The sequence below is a fragment of the Tinamus guttatus genome, unplaced genomic scaffold (assembly GCF_059628265.1).
Source record: "Tinamus guttatus ecotype Peru unplaced genomic scaffold, ASM5962826v1 Tinamus_guttatus_pri_ptg000389l, whole genome shotgun sequence".
NCBI lineage: Eukaryota > Metazoa > Chordata > Aves > Tinamiformes > Tinamidae > Tinamus > Tinamus guttatus.
This window is the reverse complement of record NW_028288923.1, coordinates 6,311,653-6,338,599: the sequence shown is the minus strand read 5'-3', so window position 1 is coordinate 6,338,599 and position 26,947 is coordinate 6,311,653. Positions and strand designations below refer to the sequence as shown.

The following is a 26,947-nucleotide window of genomic DNA, read 5'->3' as shown; positions in this document are numbered from 1 at the left end:
ATTTTGTCGAGGTGGTCTCGATTTGAGTACGTATAAGACAGCCTAATTTCAAGCTCTGTGTTGCTATTATTAAGCAGCAGTGGGGCTGAAATAATACAGGAAATTTGAATGAGGGGAGCTTGCCTGCTCTTCAAGTACAAGACAGTGCTGCTGCAGCCAGACACTGACCCTTGTGGGGTAAAGATGATCCCTGACAGACATGTGCACGCGTAGCCCTGCAGATAGTTGGCAGCGAGTGCCGTGCTCAAGGCACAAGAGCTAACAGGTGTTGAGGCCGTTGTACTGTTTCATGTTTGTTAGTGGCTAAAAAGGAAAGGAAGGAGGTGTGGTGGGGTTGGTGCTGGGGTGTGAGCGCTGCACAGACGGGGTGTGATGGAGCATGAGTGTGGCCGAAGCTGCCAGTGCTACTGCCCTGACGTATCGGTAAAGTGGCAGTTTGTTATACAGCCAAATCCAGCATAGCTGATACTCAGCCTCACAACAAAGACAGATGTTGCTAATTAAGCACGCATTAAAAAACTGTTAATACTGATACCCTATTAAAGCCGTATGATAATGAGACCTAAATCTTCACTTGGAACAATTTGCAAAGCCCTTTGTACGTGCCATGACCCACAGCATGGGCGCTGGGAGGGCGCGTGGCCAGAGCAGGCCATGGCGGCCGCCCACGCGGCATCAGGACAAGCATGCCCTCATGGATCTCTGTGCCGTGCTTTCCCCAGCAGACCTTCCACACGCCGAGCCTGGGCGACGAGGAGTTCGAAATCCCTCCCATCACGCCACCGCCCGAGGCGGAGCCCGGCCTGGGCATGGCCGACGTCCTGCTGCCCTTCACCGGCCTGGGAGAGCAGCTGCCCACGCCGGGCAGCGAGTTCACACCGCAGTTTCCTCCGCAGAGCTTGGACTTGCCCTCCATCACCATCTCCCGGAACCTGGTGGAACAAGACGGCGGCGTCCACAGTAACGGGCTGCACATGGTAAGACCTGTTTCTCATGCCTCTTGGTTTCGGCTAACCTCTTGGGAGGCACGCGTGGTTTCTTGGTGTTTTGGTGCACCAAGGATTTGCTGGTGATTGAGCAGTCATGTGCCTGGCGAGGGACGGTATGTGCTGACATGTTCGTGGGGTGCCCGGCAAGTGTTTAAGTGTTTCATATTGGTGGATCAATGGAGATAAACATCGCTCTTAAGATATAGGGTAATGCTACCACATTGTGTGCAAACTGTCCGTATTTCAAATGCGGGGACTAGGTTTCATGGTCATCAGAGATTTCTTGAAATCATTCTGTTGGGAGTAGCTTAGAAAGGGAGATGGGTACTATGCCAGCAGTAATGAACAAATAAGTAAAGAAATAAAAATCTTTTTGTTCTGTGTGTTGCATGGGATAGATCCATACAAATGGAAATGCAATTTCTTAAGCTTGTGAAAGAGGTGGTAGGTACCATCAGTACCACCACCCCATGTAGAAGGATGGGGCCGTAAAAAGACCGTCCTGCGCCCACAGCTGCCGTGGAAGTCACGACGGTGGAGCGTGCGTGGCCACCGCGGGTGTCTGCTGCCTTCACGGCAGCGCATGAGCAGTTTCCACTTTCCTCCTGTCTTTCCCTTTCCACCTTGGAGAGGATCTCCAATGCCTGGTTCTCCCTGAGCTGGCACATGCAGTGTTCATGTTCCCCATGCTCAGATGTAGCTCTGAGTCATACTTAGCATTTCAAACTCAATGGCTACAATTAGCATTAGTTTCTGTGTTGCATATTGAAGAGAGGACAAGTGTTTAGCTGAACAGTTTACATTGACTATATTTATTCTGATCAGTGGTTTCATAGAACATTTTGCTAAAGTTGGTGGAACGGAACTGCAGATTTATTGGTTGTCTATAATAAAGGTCATCGTGTTGACATGTTCTGATTTCACGTAAATCATTTGTTCTGTTTAATTATTCTGGTGAGTGACAATTAATTAGAGATTTACAAGTCTGTGCAGCAAATGTTTTCCTGCAACTCTGCAGGCTTCGCTGCAAGTGTGAATGTTTCCTCTGAGGTCCCGCAAAGCAGCTAACGCGTGTGGAGGAGTAATCAGGGTCCGCAGGCAGAGTTTGGTGCCTCTGCAGTCATGGTGGGCCCGGATGGCTACGACCCTTCCTGCCACACCTCGTTTTGCCTGGGCTTTCTGCATGCCCAGGACATGTTGGGTCACAGAAGATGAAAAGACTAGTAATGCCATAGGTTTTAGAGCCAGGGATTTTGTGTACGAAAACTGAAGTGGTAGCGTATGCGTACGCTGAATCCGATGAAAGGCACTCAGGAACGTGTAGTCAATGTCGTGGGTTAGATCAGTCTTACGTGACGTGTGTAACAGTCTTCTCTGTGTTATCATGTGGTTTGTAAGCTGCAAGAGGTTTGGCTTTTCATTTTGCACGCTTTCACTAAAATGTGATCTTCCTGAATAAAGGCTGTGTGTCACCTTCGCACCTCCTGCCTGAGGACGCCTCCTCTAGCCAGGGACCACTTCTCTCAGCCCCTCTCCCAGCGGATGAGAGGCTTTCCCTCCTGCCTCTTCTCTAGCTAGTGCAATGCAGACATTAATGACAGAGCTCCTGTTGGCTTCAATGGCAAGACTTTGACCCAGGACATGTTGAAGAGAGGGCCTACAGGACCGCGTACCATCAAGAGTCCGGTCATGTTTTTAAGGGTAGTGGCCACTCCAGAGATGTGATCTGGGGACTTGTGTGTTGCTTTGTCCCACTGGAATATTTGGTCCCAGATAAGAAAATGCTTGTAGGGAGCAGCCAGAGGGGTAGATATGTGGGCGAGGTGCCTGCCTCTTGCTGGAAGTTTTGCGTGTTGGTGCCAGGTGGAAGGACCCATTCCCTAGTATTTTAGTTATCCATCTTTTCTGTGCTCCTCATAAATGCTGGGTAACTTAGGAACTTAAAAAATATTAAGAGGGTTCTTGCACAGGTTTGCCCTGGACTCCTCTAGCTCACTTTAGTACTGAGCTTTTCCAGTAGTTAATCTGTATTTCAAAAACTGAAAATGAAAACAGTATATCATATTTTATGCTGAAAATGTGCACTTTATTAAACTGGTAAATATTTATTAATAATATTAGAATTCATCTTTAAATTAGACATTTCATGAATTACCTTGCCTTGGAGCTATAAAAACTTTATTGCAGCAATAAAAAAAAATGTAAAGGAGGCATTTTGACTATGAAATTTCATTTCATGGTCAATTGAATTTACTATATCTGAAAGAACTAAAGATGGGGCTGTAAAATAATTATGATGTTCGTATACACTTACAGAACAATGTTCTTTTGCAGTGATACTAGAATAGTCTTATTTAAAGGCTGTATTAATAGTGTGCTGCTAATCACTAAAGCTTCTTTAGCTGAATGCAAAGTTAAATTATTGTAATATGAACTACAGCAAGTTTATTGCTTATCTTCTGAAGCATTAGGGAGCTTTACTGTAAGCAATATTTAATTTAGATAAATGCAGTCCTGCCCTGTTGAAAAGTCCAGTAGAAGAATTTCACCTTGAAGAAATGTCATGAGATTTTAAATCACAAATGTTGAAAAAATAAAATGGGCTTGGACAGAATTATGATTAATACTATGTGTCTTTGGCTTTTTTCTATGTACTACCTGACATGTTCACCTATAAACTTGAATGCAGAATCGCCGGAGGCATGGTTAAAAATAGGTTATGTCAAGGTCTCCTATGTCTCCCTTAGGGTATGGAGTTGGCTAGCTACCTCATAATACTTTTGCAAGTACCTCACATATTTCCCACAGGAAGAGCAGGAAGGAAAACAAAAAACAAACAAACAAAAAAAGGAAAAAGAAATAATTCTTTTTAACATACTCTTTTAATATATCTTTTAACATATTGGGGGCATTATATTGATAATTAATTCACAGTGCAAGAGCAATGTTTATTCTCGTAATAAATCAGCCCTAGGAATTATTAGAAGACTGTATTGGTGAGTTAACAATTGGCCATTTTATTAAGAACAAGATGGTTTCTGATATACAAGAGCCATATCCAGGCGTGATGCTTGTGCTATAGAGTGACAATTTGTCACGATACTGATTAACTTCATTAATATTGCCAACAAACACAACACATTTATCTTACTTAAGGGTCTTTTACTGCGTTTAAAAACAGACAACAGCAACAAAAAGAGGAGATAAAATGAAGACAGTTTGATTAACTTTCATATTTTAATAATATGCAAATAAAATCCTGATACTCAAAAATGAACTGCTGAAAAATGGAGCGTTGATGTATGTTTGACTTCAAAGAAAGCTGTGGATTTATGCGATGCAAATGCTGTTCGTATAAATACCTGAATATAAATAAGTAGAAATCAATAGCAATATCCTCATTAAAAATCAAGCCTCACTATTTTATATTAATGCTCTGTTTTCTGTTGAGCTGGCCATACAAAAATTATTTAATCTGCAAAATGTGGCAATTCTATAAAACTACACCCGGTGCTCCTGAGGGTTCCTTTTTTTAACACCTCTCTATAATCTGCCCAGCCTGCTGAGTAGCATTGACATCAGTAGTACATCAATTTCAGAAAGTGGATTATTTTTACTAGACAGCTATTGTGACATATTGGGTCAGTCATAAATGAAAGATATTCATGCAAGCATGCAATACTTGTAATGAAGTCTCACTCTGACCTTCTGTATGATTGATTCTGTAATTTAGTTTTCTCAGGCAGTGCCTGAAATGAAATGAAATCATGTTGAACAAGTTTTGAATACCCACAGTGCACCAGGAGAAGAAAAATCTGCAGCCCCAGAGGCTTGAGAGAGAGCAGCTGAACGATTTATCTCCATGCTATTATAGCCTTTGCCAGCATTCAACATTTCTTTTTTTTTTTTTCCCTTTTTTTTTTCTTATTTGGCTTAAGTACTTAATTCTGCAGGTAGCTGTAAATGGGAAAATAAAATGCTGTTCAGATTTAAAATGACAGGACAGGAGTATGTGCAGGGGACTGATAAAATATCTTGAATAGAACTGACCTTTCATGTAGCTGAAAGTTACTGGGGGATTCATCCTCATAATTACCATATAGATTATTTTTATTTCTTTCCTGCAATGAAACATTTCAGAGAGCAGTAGTGCTGATTGAATGAAAATTGAACTTGTTAACATTCTTTTCAGCTTAGCCTGTTGTACATAACAGAAGGTTAGCTTTGATGAATTTCAAAATTCTTTCTCTGATATCTAAGAAAGACAGTACAATAATTGTCTCTTTTGAGGCTGATCTTTTTTTTTTTTCCTTTTATTCAAAAAAGTACAGATGTTCCAGAAACAGACTGTTAATTTTACATATGCTGGTCCCTATACTACTCAAGCTTTCAGAGAAATTGTGCTCCCTCTTTGATGAAGACTGGAGCCCGTTTATGTTTTATAATGGTTGCAGTGCTGTGGGTCTGTGTAGGCTTCTGCACAGCTAAGGCTAATTCATGGAGGAATAGGCACATCTTTAATTATATTGCTGCTTAGGAGTGGCACTGTGCTCAGATCAAACACTAAAGGTGGCTATTGCTGCTGTTTCAAGAAAAGGCTTTAAATAAACAGCTCAATGATGCGGCTTTGAAGAACTGAGTTGCTAATTTTAGCTTGTTAAAGGCAATGCAGAATGTCATTAACGTTTCAAAATAGTGGTGCCTTTTACTTAAAAATCTTCAATTTTACTGAGTCCCTTCCCAAATTACTAATTTACTTTCTCAGATAATAGATTACCAGAAAAAACAGAAGCTAAAAAAGTTGCTTGAAAATTGGCAAAAGCCCTGATTTCACCATGCACCTGCCTGCCTGCCTCTAATTTGTATGTTTAATTTTCCATTACAAAAAACTTATTTTCAAATCTCTTTTAAAATTCAGTCTGTGATCATATATTTAAGGAGAATGGAGTAGATTTTCAGTTAATGCAATGTTATAACAACATTGTTTAGTGCGTTACAGATGAAACAGTTATTTCATGGGTCATTAATGTGTTTAATGCCTGGAACGTTCTATTAAAATAAGCCCTTGTTATTGTTATGAACATGTTTATTGCCATCTTTGATACAAAAAAAATACAGCTAATTCTGGAAGTTTATAATTATTTGGGAGAATAGTTATTTTATTTTTGCTTTTCCTTTGAGGAACCGTGACTACGAAGCTCAAGCTTCAAATCAGGAATGGTGGTCTGGTTCTGGTTTCCCACATAAATAGTAGCAGTTATAGCCACTGGTTTTTAAGAATTTGTAGTACTAGGAGAAATGAATCTCCAAATAAGTAATTGCACATTAAGTGATGCTCTTAGGGGCTGGATCAGTGACACTTGACCGAATACGGACTGTTGGAAAAGGTGGCTGGCATGTTGTGCAGTTGGACCTCCAGTGGGAGGTGGAATTCTTGTGGAATTCTTGGATTCTTGGTCAGCACAGACTTTTCCACGTTGTAATACCACAGGAAAGAGCACATCCATGTGTGCATATACTGTGCACAGCCACTGTGAGAGAGAGCTGTGGAGTGTCCCATCTCTACGAAAACCTCCAAAGCCAGGGGGGAGCAAACCCTGCTGCCTTCCTGAGGTCTCCCCCACCCCCATGCCCTTCTCTAGGTTACGTATGAACAACAAAAAAAGGTAATTGCAGCAGTACTGGGATCGGGACATTGCCTGCTTGTAGCGTTTTCCAGGCAGCAGAATGTGCATAAGCCTCCTGTCACCAACCAATCTTTCAGATCCATCTGCAGGCACAATTTCTTCTGAACTAGGCTGTACAGTCTGATGTTGTGGCACTTGTTTGGGAATTAAATTAGGTAAGGCTTTCTGTGATGGAGTTTGGCTAGGGTTCTTATGCATCACCAGCAGTGAAGAGCGGAGAGGACACTTTGGTGGTGGTGGGACCGAGGGTCCTGTTCTGACCACTAGGAACTTAATCTCTGTCAGAGAAGAGCATCCCGTTTGTTTTGGTTGGCAGTGAATTCCAATCTTAGAAAGATTTAGAATAATGGATTCTTTTATCTATAGTTTATTTGTGAAGAGCAGGAATGTTGAGGGTTTCTTGTAAAGATGTACTGACCTATCCAAAAGTGCTTGACTGGCAGGGGCAGTGGTGATTTCACTCTTTACATTGCAGTGCATTTACTTCAACTTCAATTCATCCTTTAACATGTTGCCTCAGCTTGTATTGCACTGACAGTGACATATTCCTAAGGTAGTAAAATGTATTAAGTTCCAAGTTGCCTTCCAAAAGCAGGGTACAGGGGGCATAATTGTAAATGTTGGGCTTTGCGTAGTTAGATTTGTTGGCATGTATGGAAAAATTGCTCGAGAAGGGGAAATTAGAGGAAAAACTAGGGTTTAACAGAAGCATTACAGAGGCTTGCTTGGGCTGAGACACAGTTGCAACTTCTAGGATGGTTGGCATGCACGGACTCTACTCCTCCACGGTTCCCTAGACAACCCAATCTACCTCTTAGCACGTGCCAAGAGGAGTAACGGAGGATGGAATGAGTGAAGACACTCCAGCCAAACGCGGTTGTACTCCCTGCGGAGGTGGGAGCCTGATGGTGCCGTGCAGCCGATAAGCCACACAGTAGCTGTTGAATGGGAGATATATGAGAAGATGCCTGTTGCTGGGTCAGCGATAGTGGTAAATCACTCACTTCGGATGAACTTTGCTTGAGCTTTACTCATTATAACCTAACTATAATGTTGATACACACATCTCCCTCCCAAAAGTTACCCGCCTCCGAGGTGGTTGACTATGCCTTTAAATGAAAAGCGAGAGAATTTTGCACCAATCAGTAACAAAAGTAAGTATGACTAGAGCCACTCAAGCTCCACCTAAAAAAAATATAAAAGGTAAACTAAGAAGGGGAGAAGCGGGGGAAGACTCCACCGTAACTTCTGGATCAGTCAACAGGCTAAACTTCTCTTCTCCCCGTGGGTCGGGACGCTGCCTGAGGAGGCTCCGTGAGATTGAGAACACTCTCCCATCTTCTGGGGTGAGTCACTATTCCCATTTGTGCATTAGAGCTAGCTAAGAATCCTGTGCCGTAGTAGAGAATTTACTGACATCCAAAACCTACTTTTTAAATGTTGCCTTTGAATAAATCATGATACTCATGAACTCGACTGATTGTTTTGAAGGCAGTGGGACCTATAGCCACCAGATTGTTCGTGAATGCGGTGTTGCCAGCATCAGGCCTGTGGCTACCACAGTACTTGGTATCCCTATTAAGAGATGAGCCCAGCCACCTTCTGACTTGTGAGGGTTGGATAGAACGCAAGAGGATTCATCTCCTAACAAATTTGCCCCCCACTTCAAACTGCAGCAGCACCTTTACCAAATCTTTCCTTGGAAATGTGGCTCCAGCAGTACCGGGTTAGCTCCTGGTCCTGCTTCCCTGAGCTCCATCCTGGTGAGCTCAGGAAGAGGCTGGGTGGAAGCATTGCCTATTGAAGTGATTGGATGTGCTAGACTTTGATTTTAGTCGGAGCTTCAGTATTGCTCACAATGTTCTAAAAAGTAATTTCCTAGATTAAGTTATATTTTAAAATATCATGTTGAATGTTCATAGAGATTAAAATTGTATCAGGGCAGAAATCCAGGATAAAGCTATTGAATGCAAATGACACTCAAAATGCAGGGTAAGGGGAAATTAGGGCATCTCTGCAGGTCGTTGCTGGCCCTTCGTATCATTTTGCTATCAAGATAAATACTGTATTTCTGGCTGTAGTTTCTGCTGGAGGCTTCGTGTGTTGATATCAGAAGAACCAACTGTCTTTTATTACCTTATTTTTTCCCATACCACCCAATATTGTATTTCTCTTTGGCACGCTTAAATACACTGACTGTGAAAAAACAGTTGAAAGTGCCATATAAATTAAAATGTGAGAGGATTTTTTTTTTAATCTCATTTCCCCATATTTGTCTTGTTTGCTTTCCGTGAGCTGCTGAGGAAGATGGATATTCTGTCATTTTTTGAGAAGTTCATACTTTTATAAATCAAAATAAAATCAGCTATATATACGATGGGAGAAATGGCACTACTGTCGTCTAACAAGACAGAGGTGATTTTGTCTCTAAACAGACGACAGTAGGATGGCTTGATGGATGGACGTCGTATGAGGTCCTTCAATCCTGCCTTCTTCTCACTGCATTGATGCTGCCTTCGAGGCTCGCAGCAACACGAGGCTGTGGCGACAGAAAGCCAGCGTGCCCAAGCAGAGCCACCATGAAGTGGTTTTGAGAGGGGAAGGCTTGTTGGACCCTGTGTTGCATTTCTGTGCAATATAGAAGAGGAGACCAGAGGCATGGCTGGCGTTCCCCCTGCATCAGTGTGTCCATACCTCAGTTTTTGTAGCACCATGCAGAGCAACTACAGAGAGGTCCCCGACTAAGTTCCCTTAGGCTGCAAAGGAGTCGCACCAGTTATTTCTCTCTGGATTTTCATTTTCTTCCATTATGCTCCCATTTCACTGTCAAGCCTAGAAAACCAGCTGTTACATTTTGCCTGGCTCTGTGCTAAAATCACCAAATTTCAATCCAAAACCATAAAGAAAATTAAGGTCATTCAAAACTTGATTCTTTCCACTTGAAAGTTCATGATTTTTTTTTGCCAGAACTAATCTGTGCGTTTTGAGTAATGTAATAAAAATCCTGAGTGCCTGTAATACTTAAATATCACTTCTGTTCTGGTTAAATTTATGTAAGAAATGAGCATATGATACTATGTAGTATTTTCACAGTATTCTCATGGGATTTATTCTGCATATACGAGCTTTACCTTTTAACTTTTCAGTTTTCATTTGGGTAGTAATGTAATTAGAGTGCCATGCAGATGTTTTAGTGCAATTCTGATTTTATTCCCATGAATATTCCTGGTATGTGGTGCTTCTCATTATTGCCTAGAGAGTGAAATGTTGAAGATCCTTTTTATTCAACAGGAAGTTGAATAAACTGAATAAACAGGAAGTTGAAGGATCGAGTAAAAAATAAGGATAGCCGATGGAAGTTTGATTTAGCTGGATTTGTTTGCTCAGAAGGTGTGTGCAAGGACTGTGCACCGAATGTTACTAATGCCCAGCTGCGCTGCCTTTTTGCTGCACAGCAAACTATTGTACAAGTGAAAAATGCTATGCTGCCTTTTCTGAAAGCCTCTCTGCACATGGGTCTATGGAGCTCTGCCACACCATACCACACAATAAGAGTTAAATTCCCACTCCTTTCCTTATTATTTTTTCACAGTGATTAGCAATGCAACCTATATACAAGGCACGGCAAATACATTCTTTGTACCTGTCACAAGAATATTTTTTTTAAGTGATCAGTAAATGAAAAATGCTATAAGATATTGTCTTTCATATATTATTTCTCATCTGTTTGATGTCAGGTGGCCAACTACAAAATATTATTGTTGATGTTTATAGCTTTTACTGGACGTTTTCAAGTTTCTTTTTTTTAATTAGCTTAAAAATAGGGGAAAATATTGAAAAGATAAAAGGAGAAAATAAAACATGTATGGAAACCCACGCAGACATCAAATAGTTTCAAAAGAAGGGACAGTTAAGAATTCATGGACTTGTGTATAAAATTAGATTCTGGGTCAGTGCAAGTCAAGAGAATTTAGGCTCCGTGAAATCATGGATGCAACCAAAATGACAAGACTTAGGGTAAGTCACTTGTAACCCATGTCATCATATTCTGCTCCTTTGGTGTAAAAGCCAAAAAAGCCCTTTTGCACAACAGTAAAGATAAATCGGAAAGTAGCCTTTCAGGAATGCCTCCAGGGAAACACTGAGTGCAAGATTAACGAAGAATGCTAATTTCTAGGAGGGAAGCTCATTCTGATTATCTTCACTTTTGTTTTAGAAAGAGAGCTTTTTTTCCATGCAATACAATAATGCCTATAAGTAAAAAAGAGAGCAGTAATATGCAGAAAGTGATATCCTTTAAAAATGACTTTGAATGTCTTCCAGATGCCCCTGCCAACATAATTCTGGATCAAAATGACCCTATCGTTAACAATAGGAAATTTCACAAAAAGATGCCCTGGAGCAAATAGGTATTTCCACCAGTAAGTCTGATATTTTGATCTTTCCTGCATCAAGTGCTCCACTTCTGGCACATCACCCTTCTCTAAGGAGCTAGGCATGGGAAAAAGGAGGACTCCTATAGGAGGAACGAGATGTCATGTATAGGATCCAGATCATGAGCATGTGCTTCAACCGTACTGCATCCAGGTGAAACATCTGGCATAATAAATGTCCTGCTGTGCTAGTGAGTAGCTCTCCTCTCTTACCTAGAGGTGTTAGCACAGACACGCATGAAACCCGAATTTAGAGTTAATGTAATTTAGTGCTATCAAGGAGCAGTTTGCTGTATCGGTCTGACTTCGGATGGACGAATTGTGCGGAGCTCTAAGTGTCTGTCACCTCTAACAAGTGTGTTGCTGCTTGGCCCTGCCAGCACTTGTGACATCCTAGATTTTCAGAGGTCCTCTTTGGGGACCAAGTCCTACAAAGTAAGAGCCAAGTGGCGTGGGCTGAATTACCTTGCTGCTGGTGCAGGTTTTGGGAAACTGGCCTGGCCATGTCTGCACGTGGTAGGATAGTCCTGGAAAAGTGGTAATCCGCTGGGGAAGCGAGGTGGTGCACAGGCTGGGCGCTTTGCAGCATTGCTGCTTTGCTTTATGTTGTTTCATTAAGACTTGTTGTACTTGCTAATAATTGCAGTGTAGGTTATTAATGATGGAAGTTTTCGAAAATTAATTTATTTCTCATTTTTCTCTGTTTGAGCAGTGGATATAGATTAGGGATGTTGCTGAATCAATTTGGGAGCTATTTATTCTCTCCATTTACTAACTGCTCTGAAAATCTTCTTTTCACCTTAAATGTTCTTTTATTATATATTGATCTCCTGTGTGTAGTTAAAAATAACAAAATTGAGTAGCTCATAATCAGGTTCCAGTTGACTTTTCCCTTCAGGGCCTCACGTTTTACAATTTTTTTTCCAAATATGATAATATACAGATGCATGAGAAGGCATAGTTCTTGCTCCTGAGAAATGCTATTGACTCAAACCTGCAAATGCTGAACTTCTGAGAGACAAAACGCAAGAAAATTCAGTGGTGATTGGTGCATGGCCTGCTTGTTCCATACATATCTGATTGCTGGATTAAAGATGAATTTGGCTCCAGGAAAGCAGGATCTGTAGGAGTGACTTCTGTCCCATGCTGCAGACTGTGCTGGGACATGGTAGGGCCTCTGCTTTTCTTTAAGATCGCTTTAAAATCTCACTCAAACAGAATTGCTTTCGCCTACCACTGTTCTTAGTAACAACTCTGAATAATGAAAATGTTTTTCTTTTCCTGTTCTTATTTATTTATTTACCCTTTATTTATTTGTTTACTTTTTGCATTTGACAGCAGTTGGTGTCCTCACTGTAGTAGTATTTTTGGGTGTAGTCAGACAGCCGGTTTCTCTGTTGTTTATGTGGTTGCTTCGCACAGCCACAGGAGGGAAAAAACAGACATGTTTAGAAATAGAGAAATGCAATTTTTATTTCATCAAGAAACAAGAGAAGTGGAGTTTGGGGCAAGTGTGGTCACCTCACTGTGCCAACTCGGGAAAGAGAGGTGACCCAAGCTGCAAGGCGGCGGCAGCACTTCTGCCCCCTTGATAAAATAACTTTACCTGAGCACGTTACCTGTGCCCACCTGATGATGAAACGCTTGGATCTCTTTCAGGATCAGAGTCACGTGCAGGTTTCTCAGTATCGCCAAGACCACTCGCTGATCATGAGGTCCATTGTGCACATGACGGATGCAGCTCATTCAGGAATGATGCCTCCTGCCCAGCTCACCACCATCAACCAGTCTCAGCTAAGCGCCCAGCTGGGGCTGAACTTGGGAGGCACGGCCTTGCCGCACACCTCTCCCTCCCCTCCAGCAAGCAAATCGGCCACTCCTTCCCCGTCCAGCTCTATCAACGAGGAAGATGCAGATGAATCAAATAGGGTAAGTCATGCCACGTGCTGTTGTAAGTGCTTAAATTATCAACATGTAATGACTGCCATAGAGGTGTTTCTTCAGCTACGGTATCTTCTTGCTGCCGTAATGTCCACTTAACCCAATAAAAGTGGGACAACCCGCGCAGCCCCCTCCCCGCACGAGGAGCGGGGGACCTGGCTGGTTGCCACAGCAGGTGTCCACTGCAGAATGAAGCTGAGAACTGATCCTGATTTTCGCCTGGAGGGTAGGGTGGTTTTCACCCGTGCCCCATGTCTGACAGTCTAAGACTGGGAATAAGGAAATGCCTCCAAGCTCCTTTGAGTCTCTGTTGCTGGAATTACATCTTTATGGGAAAACACAGGTTGCCAGTTCAAAACATACTGTGGATTAGATCTTAAATTTTGTAGAAACAAGTAGTGGCGGGAGTAGTGTAACCTTTTTCAGGTTAAGCTTACAGGCTCTGAGCCTTGACTCTCTGAGTCTTGCTCACAATGAGGAGCAATTATTTATGCTTTTAGTTGCAGTAGAGCTGATGAGATTAAGTTGACAGTAAATCCTATTTGGTAGGAGTAAGGCTGGCACAACAGGACTCTCCAAAATGTTGCCTGCACGCTAATTTTATCCATTTATTATTAAACCAAACTGTCCGGAACCATTCAGAACTCTTCTGACTTATACTTCAGGCATATATAGACTGTGCTTTTGTTCCTCTTTCCCAGGCCACTGGAGAAAAAAGAGCTGCCCCAGATTCTGGCAAGAAGCCCAAGACTCCGAAGAAGAAGAAAAAGAAAGATCCCAATGAGCCACAAAAGCCGGTGTCAGCATATGCGCTGTTCTTCAGGGATACCCAGGCTGCAATTAAAGGGCAGAACCCGAATGCCACGTTTGGAGAGGTTTCAAAAATAGTGGCCTCCATGTGGGACAGTTTAGGAGAAGAACAAAAACAGGTAAAAAAATTGATGCAGTGACATCTTGCAAGAAATAACCCGGTAATCCCCCTAACTAATCCTCCTCCTCTCTGAGCGGGCTATGCTGCTTGCTGATGTAGACATCTTACCCTGTAGAGCTACATTGATTTTGAACTTGCTGAAGATTTGCCCTCTAAGATGCATTTTGTTATATGACCCTGTAGGTAGTATTGAATAGTTCTGTTTGTCTTTAAATTTTAAAGGGCAGTTTGTAGAAAGCTTGGGTGATGCTGTGCTAGAGGCCTGTTAAGACCACCTTTTGATGATTCCTATTTCAAAGCCCTTGTTTCCTATTAATTAGCAGCTAGAATAGAAAAGGGGAAGGTACACCCCATTTACCATTTCCTTTGATCTGCCTTATGAATTTGTTACAAAGCCTGTTGATTTTGAAGCTTTGAAGGCAATGCTGTATGCCTCATTACAACAATACAGCGTGTGAAATGCTGTCTCCAGCTCCAACTCACTGCAGAATGAGGAGTTTTCAAAGATCAGCTCTTCTTCCTTGAGGGTTATTCTTTTTTCTATACACACGTAACTCCTACACACGAACTAGAAAAATAATATATTCCTTTGGGGCTATTGGTACTTTTGTGCAGCTCCCATTAATAGTTAATGGAAGCTGCGATGGAAGTCAAGATCCCTGAAAGAACAAGACCTTTCTGGCATGGTGTGAAAAACTCTAGTTTGTGATACACTCCTAGCAGCTCTTAGTCTGATCTTACACGTGATCATAATTTAAGGGTAAACATTAAGTTTTCTAATGATTGAGGATTTATTGGCTTTCTGCCTAACTGTTCTTGTCACGCTCAGTGGTAGTCTCTAGTATTGGCTTTGGGGAAAGTGAATTGTCCGGGCTCTGTAAACCACCTTTTACAGAGATGCAAAGATTTTCTACAAGTAGTTCTAATACTCACTGAAAGCGATTACTGCCTTGGTGTTTTTGCTATTTCAGATCACTTCAGATGCTTTTCAGGGTCTGAGATTCTCCCTGGTACACACAGTCAGCATGACATCTCTTCCTTGGGAGATGAATGGTGCATACATGTTCTTGTAAAACAGTTGGTTGCTCTAGCAGTTTTCTTTACTCATAATAAATCAACAAAAAGTGTGAAAGGGTCCAGCAAGCAGACCTGACAATCTGAGATCACCTGCAAGGATCTTGAGAACTTTCAGGAATTGACACGTGTACCGTTAGAGCATATGGTGTTTTTTATCCTCTGCTTTTTGTTTCTCGTTTTGAGAGCATTCTGGAAAAAAATTCTTTGTAATTAGAGTTCATGAAATTGTGATCTCTCTCAATAGGTGTACAAAAGAAAAACTGAAGCTGCCAAAAAAGAATACCTAAAGGCACTTGCTGCCTATAGAGCAAGCCTTGTTTCCAAGGTAAGCCAAGAGGTGACTTTAGTATAATGCAAGTTAAACATTTGGCAATGGTTTTAAAATATGGGGGTGGGAAAAGGAGTTGTTCTGAAAAACAAAATACATATTCTAGGATTTTTAATATAGTTTTAAAAGATGTGGTACTATTGCTTTAACCATGCTTAGTTTTTGCAAAAAACGTACTTTCACTATATTTAGTATCTCTAATGCCACGGTAATGATTACTAAACAGTAACTACACAAATGTAGTTCTTCTTTCTGAAGAATTATCTTTGGAAGCAAAATTATGTCATTGACTGTAAAGTAGAATTTAGTCATGAAAAATATATTGATTTTATTTATATATATATATAAAATGATTTTACATCATTAACATTTGCCAATTATTTGCAGATTTATTTTCCTCCAAGTGCTGCTTTTTTAAAGAGAGTTGCTTGGGGTTGCTATATGAGAAGTATTTCTTCCAGGTGAGGGAGAGCGTTGTGCTGTGGCCCTGAATTTGGGATATTCTTAAAAATGGACAGGCTGCCAATGAGCCACACTGAGTGTTTTACCAGATTTTAGTTAAAACGCATATGATGAAAACAAGGATGCTAAGTCAAATGGCAGCTGGAATTCTAAATAACTTTGACAGTTTTTTTTTTTTAATCCTAAATTCCCTTCTCAAAACCATCAGAAGTCACATTTTCTTTCAGAATCCATGGGACTTGGATTGCTGAGTGCCTGGGTTGTATTTGGGAATACTGGGAGTGGAAATATGCTCTAAATCCAGAATTCATCTCCCTTAACTTGAGACATCCTTGTTGTAGCTTTCTCAGCCAAGGTTATTGCTGAGAGCAGGGATGGAAGAGCTGCTTTTAAAGTGTGATTTGACACATTGCAGGGGACTTGCCTAAAGCATGTCAGATAATTGCTCTGGAAGAGACTTTTCCTCTCCACTGTCTCTAAAGGGACTCTGGGCAGCTGTTTGAGATGTAGTGTGTACAGTGTAGGCATGTAAAACTTGGTGAGAGGAATCTCACCGCTGTGCTTAAATATACCTAATTTAAATGTACCCAGTATCTTAAAACACACCTAATATAGCTATGTCTTTAAAGGGATGAGAGTTCCCGATCTCGCAATGCTCTGCTTCCAGTGTGGCCAGGCTGCTTCAGCCGTGTGCATTTGAAAGCCTTCCCTTTAGGCCTGTGTCCGCTGGAGGTACTGAGGACTTGATGCCTTGGACGCAAGGAACTACAGCAAACAAACCGTAGAGGTTGCCAGGGAATTTTTGATATCCGTTCCATGTCCAGAGCGCTAGGGTACTGATCAAGGTGTGGGAAAGGCAGCAGTAAACCAGAACAGTGATCTTTCGACTGCTGGTTGGTCTTTTCTGATTAAAAAAGATGAAAAAGTCTCCTTGATTACCTGTGACTTTTTGTCTGGTATAGGAAGCAACAAGATTGTTCTGCTAAAAAATGCAAGATATCCTAAACTGATCTGAAACACCGAAAGTTCCGCAGGAACTTAAGGAAAAACGTATTAGCAGTGAGGGTGATGGAGCACGGGAACAGGCTGCTCAGAGAGGCTGTGGAGTCTCCGTCTGTGGAGATCTCCAAGGGCTGCCTGGATGCAGCCCTGTGCCACGTGCTCTGGGTCACCCTGCGTGTGCAGGGGTTGGACTAGATGATCCTGGAGGTCCTGTCCAACCTTAAGGATTCTATGATTCTGTGATTGATACTGAGCCAGGGTACTTGTCTTTCTGAATATCTTAAGTGCCATCAGCTAGATTTTCTGTGTTGAAACAGGAGAAATGAGAAATATGCTTATGAAAGCTTATTTGAGGATGTTCTGCATGTTCTGAAGTGGGACCACTGTAGCAATTGTACAGATTCTTGGGATGAATGTGCAGCCCTCAAGGGCATGCTGAGCTGCTTACATTGAGGCATGGGAGGGCAGGAAGGGATTTTGATAATTTGGAGTCTTGATGTGAGAGGATCTTTGTTTTCTCCAGTATCAGCTCTTGAAATTCTTTTCCAAACACAGGCGGCTGCAGAGTCTGCTGAAGCCCAGACCATTCGTTCCGTCCAGCAAACACTGGCATCCACGAATTTGTCTTCCTCCCTCATTCTGAATACTTCTCTTTCGCAACACCCAGGAGTATCTGCGTCTCCTCAAACTCTTCAGCAGTCCCTTCCCAGGGCGATTGCTCCCAAGCCTTTAACCATGAGACTGCCCATGAATCAGATTGTAGCTTCTGTTACCGTTGCTCCAAACATGCCCACAAACATTGCAGCTCCGTTGATGAGCTCCATGGGCTCAAACATGGTGGCAACACCATCGTCATCTCAAGTAAGTCCCTCCATGCAAAGCCAGCAGCACCAGATGCAGCAACTCCAGCAGCAACAGATGCAGCAGATGCAACAGCAGCAACTCCACCAGCATCAGATGCATCAGCAAATACAGCAACAGATGCAACAGCAGCATTTCCAGCACCACATGCAGCAGCACTTGCAGCAGCAGCAGCATCTCCAGCAGCAAATGAGTCAGCAGCAGTTGCAGCAGCAGCTGCAGCACATGCAGATGCAGCAGCAGCTGCAGCAGCAGCTGCAGCACATGCAACACCAGTCGCAGCCTTCCCCGCAGCAGCAGCACTCTCCGGTGGCCTCGCAGCTCACCTCTCCCATCCCGGCCCTGGGGAGCCCGCAGCCAGCACCTCAGCAGCACCAGGCACAAATACAGCCTCAGGCACAGACTCAAGTATTATCCCAGGTCAGTATTTTCTGAAGATAAATGATCCTGCGACGTCGCTGTGCGTTTATCGAGGGGCTTAGGGGTAAACCATATTTGGCTGGAAACTGTAAATTGTTGATGGTTGTTATGCAGGGATGCATAACAGATCAAATGATCCTCTAAAGTGTCTATTAGATAGGCAATAAAGAACTACAATGTAGCTGTGTATCATCTTTTAGCTGACTATAAATCATCTTGTTTTCTTTTTTTTTAAAAAAAAAAAACTGTGCTCTTTTTCATGTGATGCCTTTTTAATTTATTTAAGCTTTACCTACAATATGTGAATCAAATGGCCTAATAAATACCTGGACCTTATGACTGCAAAATGGTCTTACAGAGTTATATAATATAACAATTGTTTCTCTAAAAGTGAATAATGCACTTCAAGGCAGTAGGAACTCATGAAGCCCTTAAAGCACAGTTGTAACTACCTGTAAAATGGTGATTGGATTTCATACAATCATACTTGTATGACATGAGTTAGTTGATGGCATTTTTTGTCATGAAAAAATAGAATAAGTCACAGATTTTTGCCAAAGCTCTTAATTTTTTCTTTCTTAAATGTTTTCAGAAAAACAAATGCAAATCACTAAACCTAAATGTTGGACCCATCCTTTCACTTTGTTTCTCCAAATAAACCCACCATGAAAAAATATATATTAACGGTTACCCTATGACATTAATTCCGATTACAGAACAAATGTGAATATTATATTCTGTGTCGAAGTGATGAGTTTCAGATTTAATACACTGTATTTTTAAAAGGGAAATGCACTTAAATAAAACTGTTATTAGGAAAAAAAGCTAAGATTAAAAAAAAATGCAAGAGTTTTTAATACGCTGTAAAACCAGTAGAATATTTAAAAGAAACTCCACGACCGAATAATCAATGTAAATATTTTCTTTAAAAGTTGTAAGTTTTCATATCATGTGTTGTAAAGTTTTCATAAATGAGGCTTTAATGTAAACACTGGTAACATGAATTATTAATTGCTACATTGCTTATTGTGTTTTTATGCTGTTTTATACTTTTTTATGAGTTATGATAGCAGCAATTAAGTTGTTTGTATTTTGCCTATCTAAAATAAATGCTTTTATCTTGCTATAGAATAAACACATTTCAGTAAAACCTGTGGGCCAGAAGTCTTTGATGGAGAGAAAAAGAAAAAAAACATGAATAGAAGTGCTTGTTCCTCAGAATGCTATCTGGGGAAGTTTATTTAACTTTCTGGATTTGTGTTTTGCCGAACACGCCGGGTAGGTGGGTACCGAGGTGCGCAAGGCTCCGGTGTCCGTAAGTGCTCATGGCCACGGAGCTGCATGCGACTTCTCCAAGGTTTTCCTGGAAGGCCGCAGAGAGCGAAGGCAGGTGAGAGAGCTCTCCAACATTCACCTCGGCCACGTTACAGATATTGGGACGAATGGGACCACGAGCAGGTGCATTCGGAGATGGCACTGAGTGTGAAATGCGGCTTCCTGCATGTGTCTCGGCATTTCCCTTCCAAATGCAGCCAATGCCCGACCTCAGCAGGGCAGCACGTGGGAGATAGGGATGGGTGGGGAAGGATCTTGGATGACAGGTTTAGAAACAGCCACGTTGTTGGGATATTAGTGCTGTTTGTACGTTCTCACTCTTGACAGGGAGGAGAAATCCTTTATTTCCTCCTTTGCAGGCAGTAGCCGTGCCGTGAGTGCTGTCTGACCACTATCCCCAGTTGTCTTGCATGATTAATTACAGCATCTGTCCTGTCAGAAGCTATAATGAAGAGGTCTTGATAAAAATTGCAAATTACCACTGGCAACAATCTTAAACTGCTTATGATAAAATGAAAATTAAAAACAGCAAGCGTCAAGCCTGAGCAGAATCCTAATCCTGTTCGCGGTGGTGTCCACGGTTACCACACTCGGGACCCCTCCAAAAACCGGGGATCTGTGGAGTCCCCTGAAGTTGCAGCTGAGCTGGGGAAGAGGAACTGTACGGTGTGAGTCATTAATAATGAATCTGCCTTTTAATATTTCATAATCCTTCAGTACGCTGTTTATTATGTACAAATATTGAACAGCAAGAGATGCTAATTATAAATTTATAGATTTCTTGGAGCATGAAAAAGAAAAAAAGTATAAATCGAAGTTTGTTATAATTATTGCTAGTTGACAGCTCCCCGTGTTTGTAATAGCCATTGTATCAAATGTATCAAATAGTGCCTGGGACAGCTAGACTTTACTGTAAAGAGGAGGGAGCTTGCGTGCCTTGGAAATGTCATAGCAGAAGCTGGTCAGCAAAGATCGTGTGTGTGTGTGTGTGTCAGTTTTAAGCAATGTTACATAACAAAGGGAAACATTTTCTGGCCTTCTTGAAACCTTGAGACAAATGTCTTCAGAAATAATTGCTAAACTGCATGTGACAGTAATTGTGTATTAGTTTGGTAATTGTCATTTTGAAGACCTATGAAGTATCGCTGGAAAAATGTCACTAGTGATAAGAGTTAATTACAACTGAAGTCTGTTTTCAACTATTTGCAGCAAGAAGCAGGTGTTATTACACTCATTAAATGATTTCATAAATCCTGGGTTTTATCATGTTTGATTAAGAGCTGCTGAATTACTGTTGGTCAGTTCCAGGAAAAATAGTTTTAATTACTGGAGTTAAGAAAAAAAAGAATTAAAAAAGCGTCAGGCGGGACTGTACATTTTAAATATCAAGAGTAGAGTCATGGCAAAACCAGAGTGTCCCCCTCGTTGATACAAAACCGTGTTTTATGTTACCCACTGTAGCATATTGCAGAGCCCGTTGTGTTTCAAACTACACAAGTTGGCGTTCGTATTCTCTGAGTCTGAGTAAACAACTCTGCCATAGGTCGTACTTAAAACTGTTAATTTAGATCACTTAATATGCCATTTATGTGAAAAAATAGCATCTCTATGATTTCAGTGTCATCTACCTTTTTAATAACGTTTTGCTTCCAATCATTTACAAGTACTTAACTGCCGCCTGCTTTTCCCAAGGTTTCAGCTGCTTTATCACCCCAGTTAACCACGTTCTCCCTTCGCATTAACCCAGGCTGACACGCGATGAAAGAACATAAGGAGGTTTAATTTTTAGCTGACACAGGGTCATTAGTTCCTCACTTGGAGAACAAAGGCCCTAAATACCTCTATGCAACATAATCTCAATTTTATATTATCACCTGACCATTGTGGGTAGCCGGACAGATGGATTAAATATCTTGAGTTTAACTAGGAGTCCGGCGCTCGCCCTTCTCCGTGGGGAGCGCCTCTTTGAGGGCCTCCTTCTCCACCCCTGCCTTCACGGGGTGTTTTTCGGCGCCGGCCTCGGCTCTAACCTTTCCCTCCCCCCTTTGTTTGGCTTTTGTTTCGCAACAGCTGTTATTATCGTTTTTGGTCAGCTGTGATTGCTGGAGGCAAAATAGGACCAGATGGTGTTTTGCTATGCATGAATGGAGAGTTAGAGGAGCCGAGAGTGAATAGGCCGGCCTGAATGGTGTCTATGCACCACCTGCCCTGCTCAGCGGCCGCGTGCGCAGCCCGCGGGCCGGAGCCGCTCGGGCCTCCTGCGAGGCAGGGCGCTGAGGCAGGGCGCCTGGCCCTCTCCTCTGAGCCCGTCTGAGATGGCGCCACGCGTGCGCCGGTGCCGCGGTGCCTCAGTGTGCGTGCCGTGACGGGGCTGAGGCGCGGGCCTGCGCGGCTGGAGCAGCCTTGGTCCCTCATGCATCTTCGGGAGGGAAAATTAAAGTGAATCCTTTTCTAAAAGTCGGTAGCAGCCTCCTTAGTGAAGAACAGTGCTGTGGGGAAAGGACTTGTGGAGGAATCTGCTGTGTAGTGGCAGGGCTTTGGTCCAGGGATGGAGCAAATCCCGCACTTGAGCACGCAGCGCCCCAAAGTTTAAATCAAGCACCCGGACTGGTGTTGGAGAAGCAAAGGTGTCCTCAAATTGGTCATTGAGATGGTGTTCAAGTATCGGGGGAATCTGGGATCTGGCCTCGGGTGTGGCTGCTCCTGGTTTTGTCTGGGGTGTCAGGCAGCCTCCGGAGCTCTTCTGTTATCAGCGCTACATTCAGCAGAAAAAAATGCTAAATGTTTTCAAGTGCCTGAGAGAAAAGTGAGATTTATATTAAAGGACTTGGTTCTTAAAGTCCCCAGGAAGCTAATGCTTCTCTGGTGCATCCACGCGAGGGAGCGCTTGTATGGTGCTGACTTGCTGGAGGCAGCGAATGCTCTAAGTGAGCTGTTTGGACACCCAAATAAGATGCATGAGAGATTCATTATTATGGGGCCAGGCTCTTCTCTGTGATGGCTGGTGACAGGACAAAGGGTAACGGGTGTAAGTTGAAACACAGGTAGTTCCACCTCCATATGAAGAAGAACTTTACTGTGAGGGTGACAGAGCCCTAGAACAGGCTGCCCAGAGAGGCTGTGGAGTCTCCTTCTCTGGAGATCTTCCAAACCCACCTGGATGCGACACTGTGCCGCATGCTCTAGGTGACCCTGCTGGAGCAGGGGAGTTGGACTAGATGATCTCTAGAGGTCCCTTCAAACCTCAAGCATTCTGTGATTCTGTGATTTATGTGGTGCTGTGTTGGCTGCAGCCAAAAGGTAGTGTTTTAAATTGTGTTTTTGTGTCTAAATCTGTGAGGTGTTAATATTTCCAGCTCCTCCATGTTTTAGTCCGTTGGCCAAAAAAACATTGGAACGTTGCAGTGTTTGCAGTTGTTGTTTTGTGGGCACTTTCTCCAGATGTGCTAGTTCTCTGCCTGGGGGTTTGGGTATCTGTGTTGATGCAGCCACTCTGACTCAGTTCTTTTTTTTCCTCCAATTAGGATCATTGTATTAGTTTAGTTCTACTGCTTTAATTGAAAAAGAAAGGCTTTGATCCAGCAAATCACTTAAAACAAGAGGATAATTCATGTATATAAGTAGTAATTTCATTAGAGTGACTAGCCATATGCTTACAGTTAGACATTTGCTCAAGTGCATGCACAGATCAGGGAGGTCTAATTGCAAAATGTTGTATTAGTTTTCCAAACAATTCCAAGGAACAGCAATGAGAATGCACAGCACAGGATATTCACATAACCCAACTTCCATTTTGCTGCATTTTCTTGTATGAAATCTTATTTTAACCTAGCTACTGGGCTGATTCTCAAGCCTAGTTATCTCCCTTTCGGACTGCTTCAGTGACTGCACCATGATAAATGTGTGAAGAAGTAACCATCCAACTAATCATTTGTACACACAATCATCTAGATCTATGTTTCACCAGTGCACGTGTCTGAAAACCTGTACCTGGGTCAGCAGGCACTGCTCTTGCTTAGGCAGATGCCTTCATATGTAACGTATTTGTATTTTACAAAGCATATAGGTAAATACAGTCAAACAAAACAGTGTTGTACTTAGTGGAAATATTTGTAAAACCTAAAGGGTATCATTGCCTCAGGCTAATTTAATTTAATGCTACATCCCCTAGTGTGCTGATAACAAATGTGAGCATTGTATTAACGCAATTACATAAATAATAAGTCCCCTGTTGTACACTTAAGCTACTTCTCTTGCTGGTAGTTAAAGGTGCTTAACCTTGGACTTGGTTTTGGTACTCCAACTGACCAGACAGCATGAATATTTAAAAATTGGTAAGCAGCTGTAATATTGCTGGAGTTCTGTCTTGCTCCTGATTTTCAGATGTGTCAAATGTTTAGTGTCTGAAAACCAGAGGCCACTTTTGAAAATTTTGCCTTATCAGCTGTTGATCAGAAGATTCTGATGCGCTGATGGACCTATGCAAGGATGTGTGTATGTGTACGTATATATGTGTACATATGTATGTACATATATATGAAATGACAGTAGCAAACAATGTCTGTATGTGCCTTGCCTGTAAGCTCCTCTCCTGGTGTGCCATGAGAGTGCTGAGTCGTATCAAGAGATGCCCATGTCTGTACACTTACTGTATGTGAAAAATGTTTGTAAAAATCATGCACACACTGGGGATTTTTTGTGTGATCTTCCTAGGTGCTTTATAGCAAGGCCCGATGTAGGATTTTGTTATTGCTTAGTACAGTGTGGTACTAGCAGAATATAGATGATGATAATGATACGTATCATCCTTTTGTAAAGGGACTTTCTCCCTTATTACATCATGACAGGTAAATTTAGAAGAGTTTTGGTCATTTGCAGCAGATACAGCATATGATGGCACACCTTCAGCTCCTCGTGGAATACATGTAATTCCAAGTGTCAGTTCAGAGGTACTTATGTCTCTATAAGATACGTGCAAGCCTTTTTTCCCCCTTTTTTTTTCCTTTCCTTTTTTTTTATCCCAATACAAATGAAACCCTTCACTTCAGAAGATGGACAGAACTTGCTAGCAAGCTTGAACAAATTAAACACTTTTGAATAAAGTAATATTTGAATAATAGTAATAAAAATCTGTTGGGTTCTGTTGAAGCCTGCTGTAGCTTTGCTTGCAAGTAACTCAAAGCTTAGTTTGCGCTGATTATTTCTTTCTGTTTCAAAGCTGCTGATCAGTGAAAACTAATTGATCTGTGATCAGGCATCTCCATGAGCTGAGCTGCACGACATGCAAGGTGGCCAGGGGAGCTCGCTCAGGACCCGGCAAGGGACGCGCTGGGGTGTTTCAGGGGGCTTTGGGCAGGCCTTAGCTGAAGACCAGTGCTGAAATGCAGCAGATATATGCCCAGTTATATTTTTTTTTTCCAGAAGAAGGAGGAATAATCCTGTACAAAGAGAGATGTTTGCCAGGGGAAGGAAAACAAGCCATTTTCCTACTGAAATGAGAAAATGCAGACTGTTGGGCATGTGCCACCATCACAGCAAAGTGTTTCTGTCCAGGCTTGATGCTTCCATACATGGACAACTGCCACTGAAAACTGCACGGTGACTGCTGAGCATCTGAGAAAATATTCTTGATATAAATGCATTATGTAAAATGCTGTATATTATGTGTAATGCTATTTGGCCTTCATTAATCAATAACAGAAGAAAAATGTAATGCTTTATTTTGATTAACCTTCTGTCATCTAAAACAAAGTCAATAATACTAGAAAAACATTACTCTTTTAAAAAAGTTTGCCTAAATTGTAGTAAGAATTCATTTCTGGGAGGTTTTTTCCCCCTTTTGCCCTCTGTGTCTTACCTGAAGGGTGTTTGTTGCTGTAGAGCAAAGTATTTGGCCACTGCAGACAAAATATGCGCTTTGTTGGATTGCTTCCTTGGGGTCAGGCTCTCCGGAGGAGAACAAGCGTGGGTTGTGTCACTGTCTAAAGGGGGTTTAGTGCTTGGCCCTAGGAAGCATTCAGAGCCCAGAGTCTCTCGTTTTTATTGCTTTTCTTCTGCATTGTTGGTACTTTCTGCTTAAGCAGGGGCCTGTGCAGAGGGAAAAGCCCCTACTTTGGTATTCACAGCCAGCAGCTGTCTCCCCAAACACCTCCCAGGCTATTCCCGTGGGGAAATCTGGAAAGTGCTGCATAACCCCTGGTGCAGAGCCGGCCCTGGAGGTGGCCACTGACATTCAGGCCACGTGTGTAGAGATTTTGGCAAAAAAACCCAGCAAATCCTGGAGATAAGTGTGCTTCCCTGCAACAAGCAGGAGTGTGAGTCCAACGGTGAGCTGTTGAAAGGCTGTAGTTTGGGGCGAGATGCAGGCAATACTGGTTTAACTGGGTGCTTGCTGAGGAGAGGCTGCAGCTTTGTACATCTGTGCTCAGGCCGTGGTTGCATCTTCCCTTTTGTACAGATGGTGTTTATATAGTGTACGCAAGCACAACCCCAGAAAGAGCCGTAAACAGCCTGAGATTTTGTATAATTCTTCACCACTGCTGTTGTGTAACTGGGAAAGCACAATATTCTTTTCTGTTTTATTTTATGGGAAGGTCATGCAGTTGTACTCAACAGGAGCTGCCAGCAGCAGGGCCAGTTCCTGGCTGAAGGTGAGTGTGTCCAGCGCAACGAAGGGGGATCTCGAGGCCCTCTGTCCTGGCTGAACGGCTCTTGGCCTCCTCCCTCCTGTTCCTGGGAGCAAATCTGCCTCTCCTGGGCCGCTCCGGAGAGCCAGGAGCACACGAGGACGCACGGACTCCTGGGCTCAGGTAGTGTTTATCCAGCAGCAAACGGAGGTTGCTCTGCAGGGAGCCGCACGCCGCTGGAGCGAGCCGGTCGATGCAAAAGCTGCCACCTGCAAGTAAGCTTGGAGAAAGGAAATGCTAGCCTATTTCTTCGTCCACCTCTTCTGGGATAGACTGCCTATTCTGGGCTAGTTTGCACCTGTAAGAAACCCCAATCTAGAGCAATTGCTGCTCTGCTCTGAGCAGAGAAGCCGAGGGAGCGTTTGTGTGGGGAAGTCTGCGTTTAATCTCACGCATCTCCAGCTGTCCGCAGGGAGCCAAGGAGGTGTAAAGGGTCCATGGGCACTGTGTATTGCCATCGTAGTGCTTAACAAAAAAAAAACTTTTCTCATGGGACTGCCTCAGCTGAGAAAACAAGCAAAAAAATTGTGACTAAGCCAAGAAACCATCCAAGAAGGAACTCAAATAGCTTTCGGGTTCTTAAAACATGCCAAAAACCTGAACCTTTTTTTTTTTTTTTTTTTTGCCTTCAAATTTATGGACTTCATGAGTTTTTATGTGCTGCAGAAATTCCTCCAGATTTGTATTTGCTGCTCATAAAATTGGGCTGGCAATAAGCACGTCAGAATCACAGAGTCCCTGCAAGGCGCCGCACACACGTAGGAGGCTACTTAGTGTAATGGGTGTGAAACGCTT

General features: G+C 42.5%; 1 protein-coding gene across 3 annotated transcripts in view; it reads left to right on the top strand.

Annotated features, from left to right (window-relative positions):
- The window catches only part of TOX3 (TOX high mobility group box family member 3), a 64,157-nt gene extending 44,876 nt beyond the window's left edge, over window positions 1-19,281 (top strand). For 2 of the 3 annotated variants that reach the window (XM_088530879.1, XM_088530878.1), the window contains 5 exons: window positions 726-977; window positions 12,769-13,038; window positions 13,752-13,979; window positions 15,303-15,383; window positions 17,406-19,281. In XM_088530879.1, coding sequence (XP_088387005.1) covers window positions 726-977; window positions 12,769-13,038; window positions 13,752-13,979; window positions 15,303-15,383; window positions 17,406-18,146 — 1,572 coding nt within the window. In that variant the 3' untranslated portion in view covers window positions 18,147-19,281. Of the gene's footprint in view, window positions 1-722; window positions 978-12,768; window positions 13,039-13,751; window positions 13,980-15,302; window positions 15,384-17,405 lie in introns of all 3 variants that reach the window. The other variant, XM_088530877.1, reaches the window with a different exon arrangement.
- The last annotated feature ends 7,666 nt before the right edge of the window (window positions 19,282-26,947 follow it).